Genomic DNA, 26,003 nt, shown 5'->3' with positions numbered 1-26,003 from the left:
AGTGGGGCCCACGAGACAACGACTGAGAACACGTTTATACAGATCAGGGGCAGTCAGGGTGAGCATGGACTTTCTATTACCAATCCAGAGAAGAATTTAAAGCAATACTCCCAGCTATTCTTTTCAATTCCCTTACCAGCCATAATGCCCTCTGAATGATCATCATGCTGATACCGGCAATTCAGTGAAAGGATCAGGATTTAATCAGTCACTTCCATAACTTTGATGCCTGGCAATGGGATCAGCCTTTTGAGACTTCTCTCCACTGTGGGACCGGAACTTGACCCAGTGCTCACTGTGGGACCAGAACTTGACCCAGTGCTCACTGTGGGAGAGGCGAGAACTGGGCCCAGTGCTCACTGTGGGAGAGGCGAGAACGGGGCCCAGTGCTCACTGTGGGAGAGGCGAGAACTGGGCCCAGTGCTCATTGTGGGAGAGATCATAACTGTACCCAGTTCTGTACTGAACCCCCTAGTTCTTCAATACTCCCATTGGCCCCACAGTTCATGGAGTATGTCCCACTGTTATTCTTCCTTCCAAAATGCATTACCTCACATTTACCAGGAATAATTCCACCTAGCCTGTCCCTCTGCCCATTTAACAGGCTACGCTCATACAGTCGTACAGCACAGGAACAGCCTCCGGGGAAACGGATGAGGCCGGTTCATTAGATACACTTAAGAACATGTGGACAGGTATGTGGATGGTAAGTGCTTAGATGGATATGTGCCAGGTTCTGAGAAATGGGATTAGCTTGAATAGACATCTCGGTCAACATGCACATGAATGGGCCAATGTGCCCACCAGCTCTGTGACTCTATAACCTTCTTCACCATCTACCACTTCGCCAGTACTTGTGTCATCTGCAAACTTACATGTTAACCGCATTGTCATCCAAATCATTCATGTGAATGACAAGCAACAGTAGACCCAGCAATGCTCTCTGGAGCACACCATTGGTTACAGGCCTCTATCCCTCCATTACTACCCTCTGCCTCCTACCACCAAGGCAGTTTTCTATCCAACTGTCTAGCTCAACCTGGATCCCAGGCGATCTCACTTTCTGAACTTGCCTACCATGAACACTACAGCTCAGCAGGCTCTTCAGCCCACGATGTTGTGTCGATCCTTTAACCTACTCTCCTACATAGGCCTCCATTTTTATGTTATTTATGTGGTCCGTCTAAGAGTCCCTGATGTATCTGTTTCTATCATCACCCCTGGCAGGCTGTTCCATACAACCACCACTTTCTGTGTGAAAAACCTACCTCTGACATTCCCCTATACCTTCCTCTAATCACCTTAAAGTTATGCTCCTTGTATTAGTCATTTTTGCCCTGGGAAAAGTCTGTGGCTATCCACTTGATCTATGCCTCTTATCATCCTGTACACCTTGATCAGGTCATCTCTCAACCTCCTGCGGTCCAAAGAGAGAAGCCCGAGTTCGCTCAACCTATCCTCATAAGACATGCTCTGTAATCCAGGCAGCATCCTGGTAAATATCCTCTGTATCCTCTCTAAAGATTCCACATCCACATCCACATGAGGCAAACCAGAACTGAACATAATTCCAAGTGTTCTGCCATTTTCAATCCTCTTGTTCACCCGCTCAAAAACCTTAATTAAATTTCCTATGCACAAGGGCATCCAGACTATCTCTAATCAGTCCTGGCCTTTCCAAATGCAGGTAGGTCCCATCCCTCAGAATCCACTGATGTTCTCCAGCCTGTAGTCCCTTGGCCTGTCTTTACAGCCCTTCTTAAACAAAGGCACAGCGTTAGTCAACCTCCAGTCTATTGGTAATTCATCTGTAGCTAACGATGAAATAGAATATCTCTGCAAGGGTCCCAGAATTTTTTTCCCCTAGCTTCCACAATGTCCTAGAATACACCTGCCATACCTCAGGAATTCATCTATTTTTATGTCCTTCAAGACCTCGTGTTTCAATAGGTGAACATGTTTCAGGACATCACTGTTCATTTCCCTGAATTCCCTTGCTTCCACGTCCTCCTTTGCAGTAAATAAAGAATGACAAATATTAATTTAAGACCTCTTTGTGATTCTACACATGGACATCCATATTGATCCTTTTGGAACCTACTATCTCCCTAGTTACTCTTTTTGCCTTTAATATACAGTGGATTCTGGTTAATTGGGCCACAGGTTAATCAATAGGGGCAGCTGTTTATTTGGGACAACTCTTAAAGAACAACATCTAAATCAAGAAAATAGTTGGAATTCCTTTTGTTTATTTGAGACACTATGCCACTTAATTGGGGCAGGAGACTGTTGCCGAACAGTTTCTAACTAACGTCGGTCACATGCACTCGTGTGTCTGTTAGACACTACACCATGCTGAGAGCTATCAGCTTTTAAACAGTGTCAATTGCATGTGCTTGTGTTCAGAAAGCCGTGATTTTTATCACTGATAGTTGGCAAGGGGTAAGCAGCAAGACAACTTGGAATGGTTTTGCTCACTGCAGTTTCAGGCATTCAGGCTTGGAGATGCCAGAAATGGCCGGGAGTGAAAATGCAATGATTTAAATACTTCAACAACTTAGGAATTAATGAAGGTATCGACAATCATCTTGAATGTTACAATGAAAATGAAGACTTTGGAGAATGCAATCGTCTAAAGTATTGTCTGAAGGCTGTCCATTATCTGCACTAGGTGTCGTCACAGATTTTTTTTCATTTACAGTCAATCAAAAGAACATGGCAGATGAATTCCTCTGTCGATAACTATTAGGAACTAATACAGTTTTATAGAACTGTAGTAGTATTGGTAGTGTTCTAAATTGTTCTGTATTTTATTTAAATACATAAATTGTTACTCAGTTAAACAGTAGTTTGTCTTTTTTTTTCCTTTTAACTATTTCCATGAAACTTCAGCTAACTGGGGCAGCTGCTTAATTGGGCCAAAATGTACTGGTCCTGAAGTGTCTCAATTAACTGGAATCCACTGTACTTAATAGAACATTTATTACAGAAGCAAACTAATGTCTAAGCTCATAGGCCTGGGACTCACAATCCCCTGTGCAACTGAATCCTTGACTTCCTAGCCACAAAGCAGAATTAGCAAAGATAGGCAGTAACACCTCAGCTATAGTTATCCTCAACACAGGTAACCTATAAGGCTGCATCTTCAACACCCAACTCTACTGCCTGTATACTTACATACGAGTAGCAGATTCTGATCTAAGTTGGCAATAACAGCACAGTGGTGGACCAGGTTTCAAACAGTAATGAGATGGAGAACAGGAAGAAGACAGAGAGCTTAGTGACATGGTGTCATGACAACCACCTTTCCCTCGGCAAAACTAAAGAACTGGTCATTGACTTCAGGAAGCAGGGCAGAGTTCACACCTCTGTCTGTATCAATGGTGCTGAGGCGGAGGTGGTTAAGAGCTTCAAGTTCTAAGATTTAAAATAGCATCAGCAGCTTGTCCAGGTCCAACATGTAGATGCTACGTTCAAGACGACACACCAGCACCTCTACTCCCTCAAAAGGTTAAGCAAATTCGGCATGTCCATGATGACCCCTCCAATTTTTACCGTAAGCATCGCAGCTTGGTACGGCAACTGCTCTGCCCAAGACCGCAAGAAATTGCAGGGAGTTGGGGATACAGCCCTGTGTATCACATAAACCAGCCTCCTTCCATTGACTCCATCTACGCTTCCCACTGCCTCGATAAAGCAGCCAGAATAATCAAGGACCCCTCCCATCCTGGATATACTCTCTTCTCATCTCTTTCCTCAAGCAGAAGACACAAGAGCCTGAGAACATGAACTACCAAGGTCAAGGACATCTTCTGTCCCACTATTATCAGACTCTTGAACAGATCTCTTATACAATAAAGACTAATTTTTGATCTTCCAATCTACCTTGCTGTGGCCCTTGCACTTTATATGTTTAACTGCACTACACTTTTTTTGTAAACCGTAAACTATATTCTGGAGTCTGTTTTACTGTTGTAGTACCTCGATGTTGTCTCCCACTGGCCATGTAGTATACGCCCAGTAAACTGATTGCCTCTTTTCATTTCCCGCACTCTAACCGCACAGCCTCATTTGAAGAATGTTTTAGGATTCACTCCCTGCAACAACTGGCAACATTGTGATGTCTGTCTCAGAGGCTGGCATCAAAACATCTTGCAAGAGCGTGAACCCTCGCAAAGCACCAGGCCCTGATGGTGTACCTGGTAGGCACTCAAACTGATTGTGGACTTCAGGAAGAAGTTGAGGGTCAGAAGTGTAAATGGTGACCAGTTTCAAGTTCTTGGGTGTCAACATCTCTAAAGTTCTATCCTGGGCCCAACGTATTGATACGATTACGAAGAAGGCATGCTAGTGTCTATAATTCATTAGGAGTGTGAGGACAATTGGTATGTCACCAAAGGCTTTAACAAATTCTGCGATTCTGGAACAGCTTCTTCCCCTCTGGCATCCGATTCCTAAATGGACATTGAACCCATGAACACTACCATCCCTCGCCCTCCTGTCTTCTATCATTTTGGATCTCCCCCTCCCCCTCCCACTTTTAAATCTCTTGCTAACTCTTCCTTCAGTTAGTCCTGACGAAGGGTCTCGGCCTGAAACGTCGGCTGCACCTCTTCCTAGAGATGCTGCCTGGCCTGCTGCGTTCACCAGCAACTTTGATGTGTGTTGCTTGAATTTCCAGCATCTGCAGAATTCCTGTTCTTTACACTACCTCACTACTTTTTTATTTCTGTTTTTTTTACCTCTTATTTTAACTTAACTATTTAATAGACATATACTGTATATACTTAATGCAATTTAGTTTCTCCTTCTCTATATTGATTTATCATGTGTTTCATTGTAGTGTTGCCGTGAAGTTAACAAATTTCACGACATATGCTGGTGATATTAAACCTGATTCTGATTCTGAAATTTCTACAGATGTACCATGGAGAGCATTCTAACTGGTTGCATCATCGTCTGGTGTAGAGAGGCCACTGCCCAGGATTGGGAAAAGCAGCGAAGGGTTGTAAACCGAGCCAGCTCCATCATGGGCACTAGCCTCCTCAGCATCAAGGACATCTTCAAAGGGTGATGCCATCTTCAAAATACAGCAACTTCATCATTAAGGACCCCCACCACCCAGGACATGCCCTCTTCTCATTACTACCATCAGCGAGGAGGTACAGGAGCCTGAAGACACACTCAATGTTTTAGTTACAGCATCTTCCCCTCCGCCATGAATGGTCCATGAACCCATGAACACTAATTTTGCTTTCTTTTTGCACTAATTTATTTTTGACCACAAAACCAAAATAAATATATATTTCTTATTGTAATTTGTAGGTATTTTATGTATTGCACTGTACTGTTGTTGCAAAACAACAAATTTCACAACCTATGTTAGTGATAATAAATATAACAATATTAATAATAAGCCACATTATCATATTATTGGATGCAGTGTTCAGTGTTGGACAGGTACCCCAGTGCAGTTCCTGTGACCTGGCTTCAGTCCTGATCTCCACTGCTGTCAAGGAGTCATTAAGTTGTACAGCACAGAAATAGGCCCTTCAGCCCAACATGTCCATGCTGACCCTTCTGCCAATCTACACCAATCCCATTTTCCCACATAAGGACTATATCCTTCTATACCTTGCTTATTGAATTGTCTGTCTAAATGTCTCTTAAACATAGGGAATACATCTGATTCCACCACCTCTTCTGACAGCATGTTTCTCTCTGTGAGAAATGCTTATCCCTTAGATTCCCTTTAGAACTTCTCTCTCGTTAAATCTATACCTTCTTGTTTTTGCTACCCTGACCATGGGAAGTGTATGCTGACTACCTACCTTGTCTGTGCCTCTTATAATCTTACACATGTCTATCTCATCACACCTCTTAGCCTCCTTTGTTCCAGGGGAAAACAAGCCCAGCCTATCTGATCTCTGCCTAAAGTCCTCTAATTGCAGGCAACACCCCGGTGAAGGGTTTCCTCTGAGTGCTCTAGGTTTCTCCCAGAACAGGCGGGAGTTACACCCCAAACCCCTTCAGTCTTCTGCATCTGTCTGCTGGGTCCTACAGAGAAAATTTGAAAGGATGCTGCTGGGACTACCGGAGTTATAGGGAAAGATTGAAATGGTTGGGACGTTATTCCTTAGAGTCTAGGAGAATGAGGGGAGATATGACAAGAGTATACAAAATTATGAGGGGTAGGGATAGGGTAAATGCAAGCAGGCTTTTTCCACCGAGAATGGGTGAGACTAGAACTAGAGGTCATGGGTTAAGGGTGAAAGGTGAAAAGTTTAAGGGGAACATGAGGGAGAACCTCTTCACTCAGAGGGTGGTGATAGAGTGGAACGAGCTGCCAGCGTGAGTGGTGGATGCCAGTTTGATTTCAACATTTAAGAGAAGTTTGGATAGGTATGTGGATGGGAGGGGCATGGAGGGCTATGGTCCTGGTGTAGGTCGATGGGACTAGGCAGATTAATAGTTTAGCATGTACTAGATGGGCCGAAGGATCTGTTTCTGTGCTGTAGTGCACTGTGACTCTATGACTCGATAACTGAGCTGCATTCCCCGCAGGAAGCCACCACGAGCTCTTAAAGGCCTCTAGCACCTGATGCCTATATTTAAAGTGCATCAAGACACCTTGTACTGTTGGCCAATCCTCATTTATTCAAGTGTGGCTACCTGGAGACCTCAGGGTTACAAGGACCCTGGGGCCAATGACTGGTTGATATGCTGGGCATGACTTCCAATGAAATATTGGCTGATACTTTCCTCTGTGATCCACTGCTGGTGTATTGAGGCCCTAGGTTTCCTTTGTGCCTTTTATTTTACTATGAGAGCAGTATTGAATGTGTTCAAATATTGACTAAAAATCCCACTGTTCACCAGTTAAAATGCGCTGCTTTGTGCAAGAAGCCATTTTTGTGTTGCTTGCCACCCATCCAGCAGAGGGCATGCAGGCCAGTAGGATCCCAACATCATTTTCCCCCATAGTTGCTGCCAGACCTGTTGAATTCCTGTAGCATTTTGTGTGAATTGCTCAAGATTTCTGTACCTGCTGAATATATTGTGATTATATTGTGCTTGTATCTCTTTTATTGCATGTTGTGCCAACACAATACAGCAAATTTGTAAGACATGTAAATGTATATGGCTAATAAAATTGATCCGATCTGATCTCATTTCCCCATCTATGCCCTGAAGTTCCCTCAGAACATCAGCTATTGCATCTCTGCACTGCCAATATGGATGAAAATACATGTAAAATACCAACGTTACTTGGTGGAGACATGTAGGACTTTGATATGCACCTTTGAGTACTTCCTGCGGCAGACCTCAGCCAACTGCATACCACTGACAGCCCCTAAGCGACCCGAGAGCCTCTGTAATCCAAGGCCAATGATGGTGGCCAACAGCAAGACCCAGAGGATCTGAAGAAAGACCGGAGAGGAAAAGCAAGGTGAAGCTAACAGGTTATTAGCCAAACATCATGAACATTTATATCTCAGCCCTGTCATTAACCCTTGGATTCTGTGTCACGTATACAAATGGATTGCTCTTGCTATCAGTGCAGTTACCAGATCAGCAACTGGGGAGACGCACAGTGAACCGGTGGGTGGTGCTGCTGCCTCGGAGCTCGAGAGACCTGAATTCCATCCTGACCTCTGGTTTCCTCACACGTCCCAAAGGTGTGCAGGCTCAGCGGGTTGATTGGCCCCTGGTGTGTGGGTGAAGGGTGGTTGGTGGGGATGCATGGAGAATAAAATGGGATTCATGCAGATGGGTGATTGATGGTCAGCACAGATTTGGTGGGCTGAAGGGCCTGTTTCTGTGCTAACAGGTGGTGAGTTTTTGGTGCGGAGTTGGTCGGATCTCCATTCTCAGAGAAAGATTACGGGTGACCCAGGAGAGCCGGGGGCTCTGTCCAGTCTTGGAGTGCTGTTCACTGTAACCGTGACTGAACAATCCTGGGAGGTCTCTCCATTATTAGCTATTATTGTACGTATTTGTTTACTTATTTTTATTTGCACAATCTGTCTTCTTTTACACATTGCTTGTTCGTCAGTCTTCTATGTGCAGTTTTCATCAATTCTACTGTATTTCTTTATTTTTCTGTGAATGCTTGCAGGAAAGTGAATCTCAGGTAGTGTACGGTGACATTGATGTACTTTGAACTTGACTTTGATTTCCCAGTATGCACCACAGCAGCTTCAGGTGAGCCCGGTCCCGAGCTGGAAAAGCACGGCTGACACTGGAGGTTCTTATATGCACTCAAAGGATGTGGAGCTCACAGGCATTTATTGACCCTCCCTAGTTGCCCTTGGGAAGGTGGTGGCCAGCTGCCTTCTTGAACCACTGCACTCCTTGACGTGTGGGTATACCCACAGCACTGTTACGGAGGGGGTTTGGCCCAGCAATGGTGAAGGAACGGTGATATTTTCCAAGGCAGGGTGCTGTGCGGCTTGGAGGGCAACTTCTGGGCGGTGATGCCCTTTTCACGAGGCACAGCACAGCACAACACAACACAAGCCCTCGCAACCCAATTGTACCCATGTGATCAATGAACCTAATAACCCGTATGCCTTTGGAGTGTGAGAGGAACCCCACACAGTCACGAGGAGAGCGTACCAATTCCTTGGAGATGGTGGCAGAACTGAACCCAGGTCACTAGTGCAGTGACAGCGTTATGCTAGCCGCTGTACTACCGTGCCACCTCGAGAGGAATTGGGAATGTGTTCCTCATGATTTTGCTGCCCTTGTCCTTCTTGCTGGTAAAGATGACCCCACTCCGGATGAGAATGGTTTTGGAGATCTAGACACCAGGACTTGACCAGCACCAGTTCCCAAGGTCCTGGGTCTGCAGGGGCAGCACCCCTACAACTCTGTTTAAAAAGTGGAGGGTGGTATGGGCCGAGTTCCCTCTCCCATCATCACCATGATTACAGAGTGTTTCCCTGAAACAGGCACTCACCTCAGCTCCAGGCCCAGCCAGGCACCCGGCCTCTCCCTAGCACTCCATCCCCGCTTGACATCGCAGGCCAGGGTAGCGGGGCTCGTGAGGGTCTGCTGCCAACTGCCGGGGGCCCTCGGCCTCAGTGACATTGTGCCCCTGACAGCAGCTGCTCAGAGCTGCCAAGCAGACTGGATGCCAGTGGCTGAGCAGTCCCAGCTCTCCGCCTCAGACAGGGCGTCCAGCATCCAACGGAACCAGCCGTTCCACTGTCAGTGGGTCTGTAGAGTGAGAGGATTTCACCTCCAGCTCTCGAGGTATGCAGAATTAGGAGAGACCCAGGGAGGGATGGACTTTCCCCAGGGCAGAGAGGCAAGGGTTTGGAGTAGGAGTGTTCAAGGTTTAGATGGAGTAGTTAGCCCTGGGTGAGGATGGGAGTTGGAAGCTGGATTGCACTGACTGAGAGGGTTTAAAATGTTTAAGAAGTACTAGACAAGCACTTAAGTCACCGAGGTAGAGAAGGCTATGGTTCAAATGCTGGTAAATTGGATTGGTACAGCTGGGGAGTTGATGGTTAACATGAACACAGTCAGCTCAAGGGCCTCTTTTGTTACTGTATCTGAACATGATGACTTTCATCTGAAAATATCTTGGCTTCATCTGTGTCCTGGGAGAGCTGTTCTTCCTGCGTTACTGCTCAAATCTAATTTCTTCTGAAGCTTGGACAGACATCTTGCTGATCTTTAGGGTAGAATTTTACAGTAAGACTGGATGATTTTGTTTTTGTGTACAACAGGCCAACGGCAAGTATTAACAGAGTTGGGAGATTTTCTGAAAGGGGTTATGAAATGTACCTTAAACCCTGCCACGGCGCCAGACTGAAGGTCAGATTCAATGTTTCCTGGGTCCACATAAGCAATGCTCATAAGAAATCCGGGTCCTGTAAAGGCCCAGAGCTTCCGAAAGCTAAACCGAGTCTAAAAACAAAAAGAAAGAACAGTCAGTTAGACACCACAGAGCTGAACTTCGAGCCCCACATATTTAATGATGTCTGAGAGAGAGTGAGTGAGTGAGAAGAGAGACAGAGAGTGAGAGAGAGAGTGAGAGAGGGTGAGAGAGAGAGTGTGAGAGAGAGAGAGTGACAGAGAGTGAGAGTGAGAGTGTGAGAGAGAGAGAGTGAGAGTGAGAGTGAGAGAGTGAGAGTGAGAGTGAGAGTGTGTGAGAGAGAGTGAGAGAGAGTGTGAGAGAGGGTGAGAGAGGGTGAGAGGGTGAGAGTGAGAGTGAGTGAGAGAGAGGGTGAGAGTGAGAGTGACAGAGAGTGACAGAGAGTGAGAGAGAGTGAGAGAGAGAGAGAGAGTGACAGAGAGTGAGAGAGAGAGAGTGAGAGAGAGAGTGAGAGAGTGAGAGAGTGAGAGTGAAAGTGAGAGAGTGAGAGTGAGAGAGTGAGAGTGAGAGTGTGTGAGAGAGAGAGTGAGAGAGAGTGTGAGAGAGGGTGAGAAAGGGTGAGAGTGAGAGAGAGTGAGTGAGAGTGAGAGAGAGGGTGAGAGTGAGAGTGAGAGAGAGAGAGAGTGAGAGAAGGTGAGAGAGGGTGAGAGTGAGAGAGAGAGAGAGAGAGTGAGAGAGAGAGAGAAGAGAAAGAGAGACAGAGGGAGGGCAAGAGACAGAGACAAACAGAGAGAGGGGCAGAGGAGGCACAGGTGACTTTTCAAAACACATTTGCTGGTGGGAAAGAGGAGAGGAAGAGATTTTATCCTTGGGGAAGAAGGAAGTCCTGCATATTATTCAGTTGATGCCTGGATGCGCGAGGCAGAAAAGCCATAACATGGGCTGCCAGTTCCACAGGGAAGAGAGCAGCGCGATTTGCATCTTTACACAATCAAATTCCTTCCCTTACCCCAACTAACCTGGATGAAGACAATTCCGCAACACCAATCAGCTTTCAACTAACTTCCCATAGCCCAAAATCCACAACAAGAGACGAGCCGACGTCTCTTGAAGCCATTGGCTTTGGGCCACTCTTAACCGAATTGCTGCCCCTCTCCCTAACGCTAGACTAACATTTGGGTGAGGTACATATGCCCATGAACCACATGCCCAATCCATCATATCTGGTGGCGGGATCCTCCAACAGCTGCACCCACTCCTGTGGTCCTGTCACTATTGCAGTTACTCATGGAAAACCACAGGCCAAAGACTGACATCCATCCTAATATCGAGACCTGTGCAAAAAGCAATGGCTGTGGCTGCCGACCCTTCCAACACTGACACAGTTTCTAAGGTATCCAGGAAGGCGGCATCTTCCTGAAGACTGAGTGTGCAGTGTCCCTGGCCCTGAGTAAGAGGCTGGTTGTGGGTGAGACCTTCCTGTCAGTGGACCCACTGGAGACCACCAACCTCTCCAGTGACTCACCTTCATTCCTGGTGAGCTCCTCCTCCTCCACCCCTTCCCTGCACCAGGGGAGGTCAGGGATCAAACTGAATTTTTTGAAGAGGTAACAAGGTTTATTGATGAGGGCTCTTTGGCCATACAGTACCATTAATCTGCTTAGACCTATCAACCTACACCCGAACCATAGTCCTCCATACCCCTCCCATCCATGTACCTATCCAAATTTCTCTTAAATGTGGAAATTGAACCCACATCCACCACTTGTGCTGGCAGCTCGTTCCACACTCTTCCCACCCTCTGAGCAAGGATGCTCCTCTTAAATACTTCACCTTTCACCATTAACCCATCATCTCTAGTTCTAGACTCGCCCAACCTCAGTGGAAAAAGCCTGCTTGTGTTTACCCTGTCTATACCCCTCATAATTTTGTTTACCTCTCTCAAATCTCCCCTCAATCTCATATGCTCTAGGGAATAAAGTCCTAAGCTTTTCAGTTTTTACCAAGCTCCCTAAATTCGGTCTTCAGGACTGCCTCCATTTTCCTACCGATGTCATTGGTACCAATATGTACTACGACTTCTGGCTGCTCACTCTTCTCCTTTAGAATGCTGTGGACCTGCTCCGAGACGTCCCTGACCCTGGCACTGGGAGGCAACATATCATCTGGGTGTCTCTGTTGCATCTACAGAATCTCGTGTCTACTCCTCTACCTATGGAATTCCCTATCACTACTGAAATCCTCTTCTTCCCCCCTTCCTTTCTGAGTCACAGGGACAGACTCAGTCCCTTAGAATACCTTCCAATAACTTACTGATGTCAGGCTCACTGGCCTATAATTTCTCAGTTTACTTTTAGAGCCTTCTTAAACAACGGAACAACTTTAGCTATCTTCCAATCCTCCAGCACTTGACCCATTGCTAAGGACTTTTAAAATATCTCTGCTAGGGCCCCTGCAATTTCTGCACAAGCCTCCCACAAGTACCAAGGGAACACCACCTTGTTAGGCGCTGGGATTTATCCACCCCAATTTGACTCAAGGCAGGTTGGCAAATTGGCAAATTGGATCCAATGTTGGCTTGGCGATAGGAATCAGAGGGTGTTAGAGAGGTAGTGTTGTTTTAGTGACCGGTGGTTTGCACAGGGATCAGTGCTGGAACCCTAGATGTTTGCAATAAACATGAATGGCGAGCCCTTCCTGAGTGAGAATATGAGATGAAGAAGATACTAAGCCTTCACTGAATGCTCCCATGAAGGGATCCTGGCTGCCCAGACAGGACACAACCAACCATTGAATCAGTTCTATCCCACCCCAAAATAATACTGCAGGGGGAGATGCCTCTGACATGCAGACTTACTGACTGGCTGTTAGGGATCGGGATCTTTTCCTCTGTATCTTCTTGGAAGTTCAGTTCCATGGGCACGAACATTCCTGGCACGTTTGCACTACTCTGACTCGTGTCGATCATCTTGGAAGAATTGTCTGAAAGCACAGATAGATCACAACATAGATTCAGGAACAGCTTCTTCCCATCTGCCATCAGATTTCTGGACGGCCCATCAACCTGTGAACACTACCACACTATTTTCTCTCTTTTTGCACGACTTATTTATTTTTAATATATTTCTTATTGTAACTTTTAGTAATTTTTATGTATTGCATTGTGCTGTAAAACAATAAATATCACAACATAAAGCCTGATTCTGACAATACAAGTTCAGAACAGTTTGCAATACTCGGAATGCTCTCCTCTTAATCTTACTTCTGACGACAGCTCTCCTGAAGGATTGGTATGTTCCTACTCTGCTGGTGATTGTAAATCTGGGGAAGCAAATGGTTCTTTGCTCAAAGATACTGAGATGGCATCAAATCCGTCTACTGCTCCACGTATACGGGTTGAATTATTGTTCCAACCCGGCTGGAACCTCAAAGTCAACTTCCATCTTTCCAATTTCACCTGCTCGCTGGCAGTCTGACTGCAGCCTTTCTCCCATAGGAGGTCGCCAGCATTCTTCCAGGCTGTGGTTTACCAGAGAGTAAGGGAACAAAGCAAACCTGACCCTACGCTCACGGACACACACTCGCTGGCCACTTTGTCAGGCACACCTGCTCGTTAATGCAAATATCCAATCAGCAAACCATGTGGCAGCAACTCAGTGCACAAAAGCATGCAGACGTGGTCAAGAGGCTCAGTTGTTCAGACCAAACATCAGAATGGAGAAGAAATGTGATCTAAGTGACTTTGACCGTGGAATGACTGTTGGTGCCAGACGGGGTGGGTTTGAGGATCTCAGAAACTGCTGACCTCCTGGGATTTTCATCCACAACAGTACCGAGAGTTTACAGAGAATGGTGTGAAAAATCCAGTGAGCGGCAGCTCTGTGGGCAAAAATGGCTTGTTAATGAGAGGCGTCGGAGGAGAATGGCCAGACTGGTTTGAACTGACAGGAAGTCAAATAACCACATGTTACAAGAGTGGTGTGCAGAAGAACATCTCTGAATGCACGACACGTCGAAGCTTGCAGTAGATGGGCTCCAGCAGCAGAAGACCGGGAACATACACCCAGTGGCCACTTAGTTAGCTACAGGAGGTACCTTATAAAGTGGCCACTGAGTGTAAAGCTCATTGTTAACAGTGGTATTGTGGCTACTCCTGATCTGAGGTGCTCTCAGGAATGCTTTTCAAGTTCTCAGAAACATTGAGGTTGGGCTTTATTCTGGGTGGGGGCATAAAGTGGCCACTGTCCAGTTGCACAATGTGCCTGAGGTGAGGATTGCCTCATGGATCTGAGGGAGGCCTGTCACAGAGGGCCCTCCAGAGAACACAGACCAGGTGGAGGGTGAACACTTGCACAACATTTTGAAAACATCTTTGCTCCCCCAGCGCCTCCTCCACTGTTATCAAATTCCTTTAACAGAGCCTTGCTGATTTCAAGAAACTTCTGAGATTTCCAAAGCATGGCATTGCTTGAGATCTCGCAAGACTGGGATTTCTAAGGCTGCCCACACTCCCAGCCAAGAAACCTTTGTACTGAAGCTGACATACAGCAAGGAGGAGTTAGGTCGAACGAAGAGTTATGAATTATTAGTGGAGGCTACGATGCGATTGCCAGGTACAGGGGCTGGGCTTTGACTCAGCTGATTGTCGTGGAGATAGCATCAGATATACAGAACCTGTCCCCGGCGTGCTGCTTGGTGCTGGGTGGGAAGCGAGCAACCTGCTTCTCCCACTGATTGTATTTCCACCAGACGTGCTGTGGATTGCTTTGCAAGGAGATCCCTTCTCAATGCTGAATGGCAGAAAGCCCCATCTGGGCAATTGGGTTAATGTGTTATGAGAGGTACTTCCCACCCATCAGACGCGTGTTCTTTGTTGGACACCGAACCACTCTTCAGCGATCAGGAGTCATGGAGAAACACAGTGCAGATACAGACCCTCCTGCCTGGCATGTCAACAAGATAAGGGAGGTGGTTATTGATGTCAGGGAAGCTTCCGGCACTCAGTTCCTTCTTCACATCAGCGGGACGGCAGGAGAAAGTGTGAGCAGTTTCAAACTCCTGGGAGTGCGCATCCTCTCGTGGTCCCGAGAACACAACCTCACAGCCAAGGAAGCTCACCAATGCCTCAGACGGGGTTCAGAGGAGGGTTATGAAAATGATTCCATGAATGAAAGGGTTAACCTATGAGGAGTGTTTGATGGCTCTGGGTCTGTACTCGCTAGAGTTTAGAAGAATGGGGGGAGGGGTGGGATCCCATTGGAACCTGTTGAATATTGAAAGGTCTGGATAGAGTAGGCAGGAGAGAATGTTTCCTATCATGGGGGGAGTCTCGGACCAGAGGGTACAGCCTTAGAATAGAGGATGTTCATTCAGAACAGGGATGAGGTGGAATTTCTTCAGCCAGTGGTGCTGAATCTGTGGAATTCGTTGCCACAGACGGCTGTGGAGGCTAAATCACTGGGCATATTTAAAGCGGAAGTTGATAGGTTCTTGATTAGTAATGGTGTCAATGGTATTGGGTAAAAGTCAGGAGAATGGATTGAGAAGGATAATAAATCAGTCGTATTATAGCAGAGGAGGCGCAATGGGCTGAATAGTCTAATTCTGCTCCTTTGTCTTATGGGATGGAAGGAGCAGAGTTACACATTTTTTGCTGATTGTTCACTATCCAATTCCAACCAGTAGTCCACCATTCTCCTGCAGACAGTCCACCCGTGGGAAGTTATACTTTTTGCAGCTTTTCAAATGAGCACTCATTCCCTGGATTTACTCGCTTACTACACCCGCACTCTTCAGCTTTGGTTATTTCATGGTCCACCTTGACATTATGGAATGCTTTTAGTCTTTTGTAATTGAATTCCTTTATTGGACAATTTAATTTATTCTCGCAATGACACAAAGATTTTAGAATTGACCCAGCCGGTAACTATTAGAATAAAATAGCTGGTTTGGATCTCACAGCAGTTGTTCAAAAGTTGGAAACATTTCCCGAATTAATAGGGCACTCAGTTCAAATTTGTGAGCTAAGAAAGTACAGTCCTTCCTGCTTCCAGCTGTTATTTCTCAATTACCTTTCTCTGGTTATAATTTATGAGTTTGCCCACAGTCCAACTTTATACTAGTTTCGACCGTATTCTCCATGACATGGGAGGTCACGATAGCATCTCACTGAACTTTTAACCATTGCTGTGGGTTATCTGTTCGAGGTACGGTTGTAAATGTTTTATTGGCACATGTATAATCTCCTCAGATTAATGGGTGCTTTGACCAGCCTCCCACAAACTACGCGGTGAACAGGTTGTTGAAACTATTTTGAAATTTCCCATTGAGGAAGGGCCGAGATAGTCAACCTTTGATATTGCATTTGGCTCAATTGTGCTTAAATCTTCTCTGCTGCCAAGACTTTTTTAAAATCAGAACTTAACATGTAGACCAGAGCGAGACAGAAAATCAGTACAAATCGGAGACGAGGGCCTCTCTGGATTCATGGAAAATTAAAACAGAAAGTGCTGGAAATACTCAACAGGTTAGGCAGGATCTGTGGAGAGAGCTCTGCCAAAAGAGCTCAATATTTCTCTTACTACTTCAGGTTTTCACAGCAGCACACCAGCAGTATTTTGCTCCTGCATTGTCTCCGGGTTTACGTGTTTGGCTCTTGGTGTATATTTTACCTGGGAAACACAAGGCGGCTTTTCTACTCAAACCCCAAGCGCACACGGGTTCTCTTTCTCTCATGTTCTCCCTGTGACCATGTGGGTTTCCCCACGTGCTCCTGTTTCCTCCCACATCCCAAAGAATTGGTGGGCTCATTGTCCACTGTAGATTACCCCATGTGTGTGGATGAGTAGACTGTGGGGAGAATGGAATGGGATTAGTTCTGGTTAATGCTGGTTGATGGTCAGTGTGGACTTGATGGGTCGAAGGGCCTGCTTTCATACCGTAAGACTCCATGATTATTGAAGTAATGGTACAAATCAAAGCCCTCTGGTTATTCATTATTAGTAGTGGATGGTGGTAATCAAGTATGCAAGCTAATTGCCACACAAAAATCGTAACAGAAAATGCTGGCACCACTCAGCAGGTCAGGCAGCATCTGCAGAGAAAGAAACAGAGTTAACGTTTCAGGTCAAAGATCCTTCATCAGTATCCTGTTTTTGACCTGTAACATTAAATCCATATCCCTATCCACAGACACAGCCTGACTCACTGAGTGTTTCTAGCATTGCCAGCATTTTTATTTCAGATTCCCAGCATCTGCTGTTTGATTTTCATCTGAACATTCAATGTTCCACTGTGCAGCTTAAACCAGTGTCACAGCTACCCTGTGGAGGATGGGACGGCCACAGCCGGTTGATATCCCCTGCCATGGTTCCATTCCAACATCCCCAGGAGAGTGGGTGGGATAACTGGACACAAAGGCACCAAAGGGTCAGAGAGGGGAGTGGGGGAAGAGTAAGAGAAGAAAGAGTTAAAGAAAGAAGGTGGTAAGCATGCAAGAGTGAAACACGGAAAGAGGGAATCAGACTCAGAGCAAGAGGTCAAGAGAACAGAATGGCAGGGTCAAGCTTTCTCTGTATCTCCACAACTTTCCCTCAGGTTGCAACTGTCCCAGCATGAACCTAATTGATTAATAACGGCCTTGCAAATCCAAGCCTGTTGAAATGTCTTAAGATCAGTTTTTGAGTGGGCTTTGTCTGATTTCTTCCCCAGCCTGCCCAGTTATTTGTCATTCTGTTGAATGGTTGGCGGGAGAGTCAGAAACATCTGACCTTTGGCATTGTGGAGACTGCAGACGCTGGAATCTAGAGCAAGAAAAACAAGCTGCGGGAAGAACTCAATGGGCCAAGAATCATCTGCAGAGGGAAGTGAGCAGGCAAAGTTTGGGGACTCATATAAAGGACCTCTTCATACTGGCCACCTCCACGCTGTCTTGCAGTCCAGATGAAGGGTCTCGACCCAAAATGTCGATTGTCCATTTCCTTCCATAGATGCTGCCCAACCCACTGACCCTCCAACCATGTGCTTCTTGCTTCTTTGGTATTGTGCTCAGCCTGATCAAGGCTCATTCACCTCCAATGGGAATGAGAGGCTGAAGTTAGACTCTTTTTTGGGACAATTCAGTCTTGAGATGTGGGCTGCATTGTGCTGAGGGAGGAGGGGGGTGTGTTTGGCTGATAGTTTAGGTGCCTGTCTGGTAGGCTGCTTTTTCCTGGGTAGGTAAACATAAGAAATAGGAGCAGGATTAGGCTATCCAGTAGGCCGTGGGCTCAACTCCACCGACCTGCCTTTTCCCCATAGACTTTTATTCCCTTGCTATGCATAAATCTACCCAAGTGAGTCTCAGATACAGTATACTTAATGAGGTAGCCTCTATTGCATCCCAGAGCAGAGTATTCCACAGATTCACTATTCTCTGGGAAGAACATTTTCTCCTTATCTCTGTTGATTTTCTTTAGTGTTATTGGAGCTGCACTCACCCAGGCAAGCAGAAGCCGAGAGGAACCAAGTGCAGATGCACTGAGAAGCTAGAAGGAAATTCACACAGAATTAGGGTGAAGGTAGAGTCGCAATCTCACATCTGTGGAATCTAATTTGTAGAGCCTTCTATAAATTTGTAAATGAGACAACTATTGTTGGTAGAATCTCAGGTGGTGATGAGAAGGCGTACAAGAGTGAAATAGATCAGCTGGTTGAATGGTGTCACAACAACAACCTTTCACTCACCATCATCAAGACCAAGGAATTGATTGTGGACTTCAGGAAGGGGAAATCGAGGGAACACACACCAGTCCTCACTGAGTGACCATCAGTGGAAAGGGTGAACGGTTTCAAGTTCCTGGCTGTCAACATCTCAGGGGATCTATCCTGGGCCCAACACATTGATGTAATCACAAAGAAGGCGCACCAATAGCTATATTTCATTCGGAGTTTGAGGAGATTTGGTATGTCACCTAAAATTCGAGCAAATTTCTACAGGTGTACTGTGGAGAGCATTCTGACTGGTTGCAGCACCCTCTGGTATGGAGGGACCACTGTACACGATTGGAAAGAGCTGTAGAAAGTTGTAAACTCAGCCAGCTCCAAAATGGACACTAACCTCCCCAGAACCGAGGGCATCTTCAAACGGCAACATCCATCATTAAGGACCCCCACCACCCAGGACACGCAGCCTTCTCATTACATGATCAAGGAGGAGGTACAGGAGGAGCCTGAAGACACATACTCAATGTTTTATGAACAGCTTCTTCCCCTCCACCATCAGGTTTTTGAACGGATCCATGAACAGTAACTCACTATTTTTTTCCTCTTGTTCCCCCTCATGTTTCCCTTAAGCATTTCACCTTTCCCCTCATGACCTCAAATTCTAGTCTAACCCAACCTCAGTGGAAAAAGCCTGCTTGCATTTACCCTATTTATAACCCTCATAATTTTGTATATCTCTATCAAATCTTTCCTCATTCTCCTATGCTCCAGGGAATAAAGATCTAATCTATTCAACCTCTTCCTATAACTCCTGGCTAATGAAGGCAATATCCCAAGCTCAGATCCCATAGGCTCTAGTTGTTTGGACCAGTTGCCTGTGTGAGAAACTAAGGTCTGTGGAGGAAACATGGACTGCATTGCACTCATCCATATATTTAGTTGCTTCAAAAATGAACTCAACTGTGTCAGAGAAGATCTCCCACCAACAATTCCATACTCACTACCTTTGATTAGTTTCTGCCTTTCCAAGTGTAGGCTATTACTGTCAAGGTTTTTTTTCCCCAATAATGTTCCCGCCACTGGAGTTAAGCTCACGGGCCTGTAATGATCTAGTTTATTCCTGCTGCCCTCCTTGAATAAAGGAACCATATTTTTTTTTTATCTTCCAGTCATCTGACATCTCACTTGTGGCCAGTGAAGATTTAAGCATCTCCTTCAGGGCCCCAACAATCTCCCCCCTGTTTCCCTCAGCAGCCTGGGAGACATCTCATCAAGCCCTCGGTATTTATTCAGATTTAAGTCCACTGAGACATCCAATCCTCCAAGAGGACCACAAACTTGTCATGGTTTGGAGGCTTGCGTGCTTCACTGACCCGGAGAGCTATGTTGGCTGGAGTTAGGACTTTATGCTTTGGCTCTTGGTAGGGTCACCCATGTCAAACAGATCAACATGTAGAGGCCAGACTAAGAGTAGTTCACCTGTCCTCCAGGTTTGGGGGTTCAGTTCAGGGCCAACAACCCTGACTGGTGAATAAATAATTATTACGGAAACAGCAATGAAGAATCCTTCTATATCTGAGAGTGATGGTATTCCTGAGTCTCCACCTGGGGCTTGTATGACTGACAGTGGTGAAAATCAGGAGGAAATCTAATCAATGTAATTACTGTGGTGGAAATCCAGAGTGACACACACAAAATGCTGGAGGAACTCAGCAGGTCAGGCAGCACCTATGGAAATGAATAAACATTTCAGCCCGAGACCTTTCATCAGGACTGTAAAGGAAGGGTGAAGAAGTCAGAATAAGAATTGGGGAGAGGGAAAGGAGTACAAGCGGGCAGGTGAAGGTGAAACCAGGTGAGGGGGGTATCACTTGGAGGTGATAGGTGGAAAAGTTAAAGGGATGAAAAAGAAGGAATCTTATAGGAGAGGAGAGTGGACCATGGGAGGGGCATCAGAGGGAGGTGAGGTGCTTGTACTGTCTTCTGCAGTTAAAGACTGATGCAAAATATATGTATCATTCTTCCAGCATTTACTTCTCACAAATATTTCGCCCACTTCATTCTTCAGAGGCCAATGTTTATTTAAATCTCTCTCTTCCTCTTTAAACAAGAAACTGAAATTGTCTGTTGTTATCCAATTTCAAACAAGAGAAAATCCAAGCAACACACACAAAATGCTGGAGGAACTCTGCAAGCCAGGCAATACAAGTATGTTACTTGTCTATTGTTATATTCTGCACCAGTTTGCTCTTGTGGTTTACTTTTTTCTTCTTTGGAACTCTTTCGTCTTTCTTTTTTGGATTCTGAACCAGAAGATAAAACTAGAAACAGACCCAAGAGGAACATGAACCAAACTGTCAGAAAATCCTGAAACAAACCCATAATATAACCTAGTGACATTCTGTAATCAACCCCCCAGAGAACCCTGAAACAAATCTGTAACCAAACCCAGAGCCAATCTAGAAACAAACTCAAGAAGCTTTTGACAAGGTCCCTCATGGTAAGCTCATCTGGAAGGTTATGATGTATAGGTTGCATGATGACATGGCCATTTGGATTCAGAATTAGCTCAAAGACAAAAGGTTGGGGTGGAAGGGTATCATTCTGGCTGGAAGTCCTTGGTTAGTGGTGTTCCATAGTGATCGGTACTGGGGACTCTGTTGCTTATGAATTTAGTGGGCTGGTAGGTTTGCAGACAAATTGAAGATCGACGGCTTTGAGGATAGTATAGATCAGTTGCAGATTTGGGTGGAGAAATAGCAGGTGACGTTTATCTGAACAAATGTGAGGTGTTGCACTTTGGGAGGTCAAATGTAATGGGAATGTATACAGCAAATGGCAGGACCATAAACAGCATTGATACACCGAGGGATCTTGGTCTAAGTCCATAACTCCTGAAAATGGCCACACAAGTACACAGGCTGGAATGGAAAGTATTTGACATAATGGCCTTTATTAATCCTGACACTGAGTATAAGAGTAAGGACGACATGATGCGGCTATGCAGATTTGGTTCGGCTGCACTGGGAGAATTGCGTGCAGATCTGGTCACCTCATTTCAGGAGGGGTGCGGGAGTTTTGGAGAAGGTGGAGGAGAGGCTCACCAGGACACTGCTAGGATTAGAGGGCATGAGCTCTGAGGGGAAGTCAGACAAATTTGTATTGTTTTCTCTGGAGCATCTGAGGCCAAGGGAAAACCTGATAGAAGCCTATAAAATTATGAAATGTATAGATAGGATATACAGTCAGAGCCTTTTTCTCAGGATACAAGTATCAAGTACGAGAGAGCATGCTCTTAAGGTGAGAAGGGGAAGATTTAAAGATGTGTCGGGGAAGTTTTTTTTTACACAGATAGTGGTAGGTGCCAGCAAGTATAATAGAGGTGTTTAAGAGCTCCTAGACAGATACATGAACATGCAGAGTAAGGAAGGATGTGGAGCATGATGTAGGTGGGATTTATTTTAATTTGGCATCGTGTTCAGCACAGACGTTATGGGCCAAAGGGTCTGTTCTTGTTTTGTTCTATGTTAAATGTGTAACCATATCCAGGGAGAACCTGGAAACAGATTTACCATTGATCTCGTAACTGGTGCAGGATTAAATGACAACAAGATGTAGAACCATATTAAGAAAAATCACAGGATGAAGTGAAGGAAAGGTATATTGGTGCATTGTTTGCATCACTGAGCCAATGAACTTAAGGAAAAAAGAAAGAGAGAAATGCCAGACATGTCCATTCCCTCCCACCTGGCAACTAACGTTTTTACCTGTTGACTCTTTCTTCTCTTGCTCCAGCATCTTGGTGAAGTGAGTGTGTTGAAACTCAGAGTGCTCTGTAATAGCTTATTCCCTGCGGTGGATTTAAGAAACACGCAGTAAGTTTGAAGTAATGTGAAGGCAGTACGTTCTAGATAATCATATTCGCTTGGTACAACTAGCAACTGAAGTGCAGTGGAGGCTGCCAAGAATCTCCGTCATATAATGGCCTGAGCATGGGTGGAGGGAGTAGACAGGGGAGGGACTGAATGACTGTGCTACCTAAAGATTCGAAAAGAGCCTTCATCTGGACTCTTGTGATTAACCTTGACACTTTTGCAACCTGTGGGAACATAGCTACATGAATAAATCATTGGAAAATACATGGAATGTGCTCAGTATGGTGGCATAGTGCCAGGGCCCACTGGAACTATAATGCAGCTTGGCAACTTGTTGTTTTGCCCCTGCTTTTGCCACATGGGATCTACCCCACCCTCAAAGGCCATCTCACTTGGTTTTCCCAGCGCAGAACTGACAATCAGTGCCAGTTATTCAGCACTAAGCTGCCCCTCTTGCTTCACATCCAATCTACAGTCAGAGAGCTGGGCAAATGGAAGTTTCCTCAGCTGGTCACCAACAAGTCAAACCAACAAGCAATCAGCAAAAAGTGAGCTTGGTTGGTATAGATGCATAGTCTCTCCCCAAAGTGAAACCCTCCACATACCTCTACCCACAGAGCCTACTCTTCATTTTCAGGACATGGGATCACTCACAAGGCCAACTATATGACTCACTTTGCCATTTCAGAAGACATTCAAGAGCCAACTCATTGGTATGGTTTCCGGCTGAATGGTGCATTCAAAGTTCAAGTTTAAGGTTCAAAGTAAATCTATTTTTAAAGTACGTACTCTGCATGTCACCATATACAACCCTGAGATTCATTTTCTTGCGGGCATTCACAGTAGATACAAAGAGGCACAATAGAATCAATGAAAAGCTACACACAAACAAAGACAGATGACCAATGTTCAAAAGAAGACAAGCACTGCAAACACTGTGCAAATATTAGAGGAACCACTCTATCACAAATTCAAATTCTGTTTCTGTTCTGAGACTTAATGGAGTGATTCTTGTGAAAAACCCATTAACTGCTCTTTAGATTTAAGATCTCTCTCCATTAGATATTGAAAGCAAAATGCTGCAGCTGCTGGAAATCTGAACTAAAAGCAGAAAAGGCAGGAAATCCTCGGCAGGCCAGACAGCAGCTGTGGAAGGAGAAAATGGCTTACCTTTTCTGGTCCTTAATCCTTCCATTAGAACTGGCAAAATTTAGAAATGAGATGAATTTTAAAACATCTCCTCAGATGCTGCCTGACCTGCTGAGGATTTCTCACACATTCTGATTTATGTTATATTATTCATATGCTTGTGTAGAAAAGCTGGGCGGAAGGGCCTATTTTCATGATGTATAACTCTAAGTTTAATTAAACTTAATAACGGATTTTTATCAAATTTAAAAACAATACATAGTAAAATGCTTTGTGAGCAGCACCAATTGCAGGCAGCTTCAGCACTGGGAAAAGGCTGATGTTTAATTGCATTTGGGGTATAACTTGTTATCTAACAATGGTGACAAGTTTGGGGTTTTGATTGCACCAAGTTAGATGAGGCCTACAATTTGGTAGTCTATCCAATGCACACAAGTTGCTGAAGGAACTCAGCAGGTCATTTATGAAGAGAAACAAATCAGTTGATGTTTTGGGCTGAAACCATTCACACGGTCTGGAAAGGACAGAGGCAGAAGCCAGAGTAAGAGGGTGGTGAGGATGGGGAGTAGTACAAGATGGCAGGTGGTACGAGGAAGCGGGCGATGGGGAAGGTGGGTGGAGGAGGGCAGTTGAAATGAGAAGCTGGAAGGTGATTGGCAGTAGAGGTAAAGGGCTGAAGAAGAAGGAATCTGATAGGAGAGGAGAGTCCACGGGATAGAGGGGAAAGAAGGGGAACTAGAGAAAGGTGATGTGCAGGTCATGAGGGAGGGGAGGTGGGTGAGAGAGCAACCAGAATAGGGAGTGAGAAAGAGAGAAGGGGGAAGAGGAAAAATTGTGTGTGGGGCAGGGGGAAGTTATTACTGTTGCAAGGACATGGCAGTGGAACAAACCCAAGTGCTGAACCTGGGTGCGGAGGCCAAGGCGGGAGGTGTTACAGTCATAGCGAGCGTGGAATTGGTGTCCAAGAAAGTCTTTATCAGGAGTCTTGGTTTTAGTAGCAAATTCAGGAACAATGCTAGACTTAGAACTGATAGTTCTAAGAACCATGGAACAAGGTTACTCATACACAAGTCAACCAACGAACTTGCAGCGCCTTGTTGTGATCACAGGGTCTTTATCCTGCAGTTCCTGATGGGAAGCAAATGTGTGTAGCTAGTGGAACCTGGGAATGATTGGAAATTAAATGAGGTGATTGAGGCCCAATTCCTGTGGTAAATAGCAAGGTGGAGGATTGCCAAAACGGACCATGACAATTACTTGCAGTTAGAGTGATCGATTCTAGAGAACTAGTTTTCTACCCAGCCAGTTTGCTAATGTCCTTTAGGAAGGAGACCTGTTGCCATTACCTGCTGCACGGGCAACTTCCTAAGGTGTGAGTAAAATACTTCTGTGCAGTTTCCTGTCTCACAAGGAATGGCACCTGAAGCCTGTAGCTGCATGTGCCCAGAAGGCCCAGTGAGTCTTGAAGGCTGAGAGTGGATTGGTTGATTCAGGTGTGCCCTGGACATCACATCACTGTGTCGGTTAGACAACTGTCCAACACGTCGATCAAAATGCTTGGCAGAGCTCCAAGGAATGACATTCAGTTCAACTCCGCAATGAGCCCAGTAGGAGGCATTTCGTTGACAGTGAGAGCTGGGCTGAAGCTGTGACTCTGTAGGCAGGCAGCACCCCTCCACCCCCCAACCCAGATCAGCGGAGCCTAAGGCAAGAAGGTAGAGACCGCCTACTGCTGTCAGAAGCACAAATTGAAGTCAGGGAATGTTTCTTCAGTTTGCTGTGGGAGGAGTGAGAGACAGGGTGGAGGAATACTCTGTTTGGCAGGACAGTGGTGAAACGGGGAAGTGTCCAGCTGCTGGAGCTGCCTGTTGTCACGACTGCGTAAGCCTTACCTTGGTGAACGACCCAGCACAGCCCGTGGGAGCAGTAGGCAGAACGCTGGTGCCAGATGGGGGGGGGGGAGGCCACATTTTGAAGAGTTTTGTGTGTTTTCACGCTTGATTTAACATTGAGGGTGAGTACAGGACAAGTACCTTTGAAGGTTTGTACCTTTTGAATGGTACAGTTTGTAAATGGGCTGTTAATGAGTTAATGTTTAATGAGCCTGTTTCAGTAAAGTATGAGCCATGGTCTGGGAGTGTTTATTCCTCCACCACAAAGGTTAACAGATATCTTGTGATGTGATTTATTCGTTTAGACCATAACACCATAAGAAATAGAAGCAGACTTAGGCCATTCAGCCCATTAAATTTGCTGTGCCTTTCCATCATGGCTGATACATTTGCCCTCTCAATTCCATTCAGTAGCGTCGTGGCACAGTAGTGTAGTGGTTAGCACAGAGCTTTACAGTGCTAGCAATCTGGATTCAATCCCTACCACTGCCTGTACATTCTCCTCGTGACCGTGTGGGTTTCCTCCAACAGTCCAAAGACGTACCAGTCGGTAGGTTA

At 45.6% G+C, this 26,003-nt stretch overlaps 1 protein-coding gene across 3 annotated transcripts in view; it reads right to left on the bottom strand.

Annotated features, from left to right (window-relative positions):
- Window positions 1-25,494, bottom strand: part of LOC140191369 (natural resistance-associated macrophage protein 2-like) — a 69,488-nt gene extending 43,994 nt beyond the window's left edge. For 2 of the 3 annotated variants that reach the window (XM_072248719.1, XM_072248721.1), the window contains exons 1-4: window positions 22,297-22,459; window positions 12,684-12,808; window positions 9,796-9,918; window positions 7,302-7,421 (exon numbers count right to left, since the gene is read on the bottom strand). In XM_072248719.1, the coding sequence (XP_072104820.1) occupies window positions 7,302-7,421; window positions 9,796-9,918; window positions 12,684-12,808; window positions 22,297-22,327 (399 nt within the window). In that variant the 5' untranslated portion in view covers window positions 22,328-22,459. Of the gene's footprint in view, window positions 1-7,301; window positions 7,422-9,795; window positions 9,919-12,683; window positions 12,809-22,296; window positions 22,460-25,445 lie in introns of those variants that run through there. The other variant, XM_072248720.1, reaches the window with a different exon arrangement.
- Between the last annotated feature and the right edge of the window lie 509 nt (window positions 25,495-26,003).

Source organism: Mobula birostris, chromosome X (assembly GCF_030028105.1).
Source record: "Mobula birostris isolate sMobBir1 chromosome X, sMobBir1.hap1, whole genome shotgun sequence".
Classification (NCBI taxonomy): Eukaryota; Metazoa; Chordata; class Chondrichthyes; order Myliobatiformes; family Myliobatidae; genus Mobula; species Mobula birostris.
This window is presented reverse-complemented; position numbering and strand designations above follow the sequence as displayed.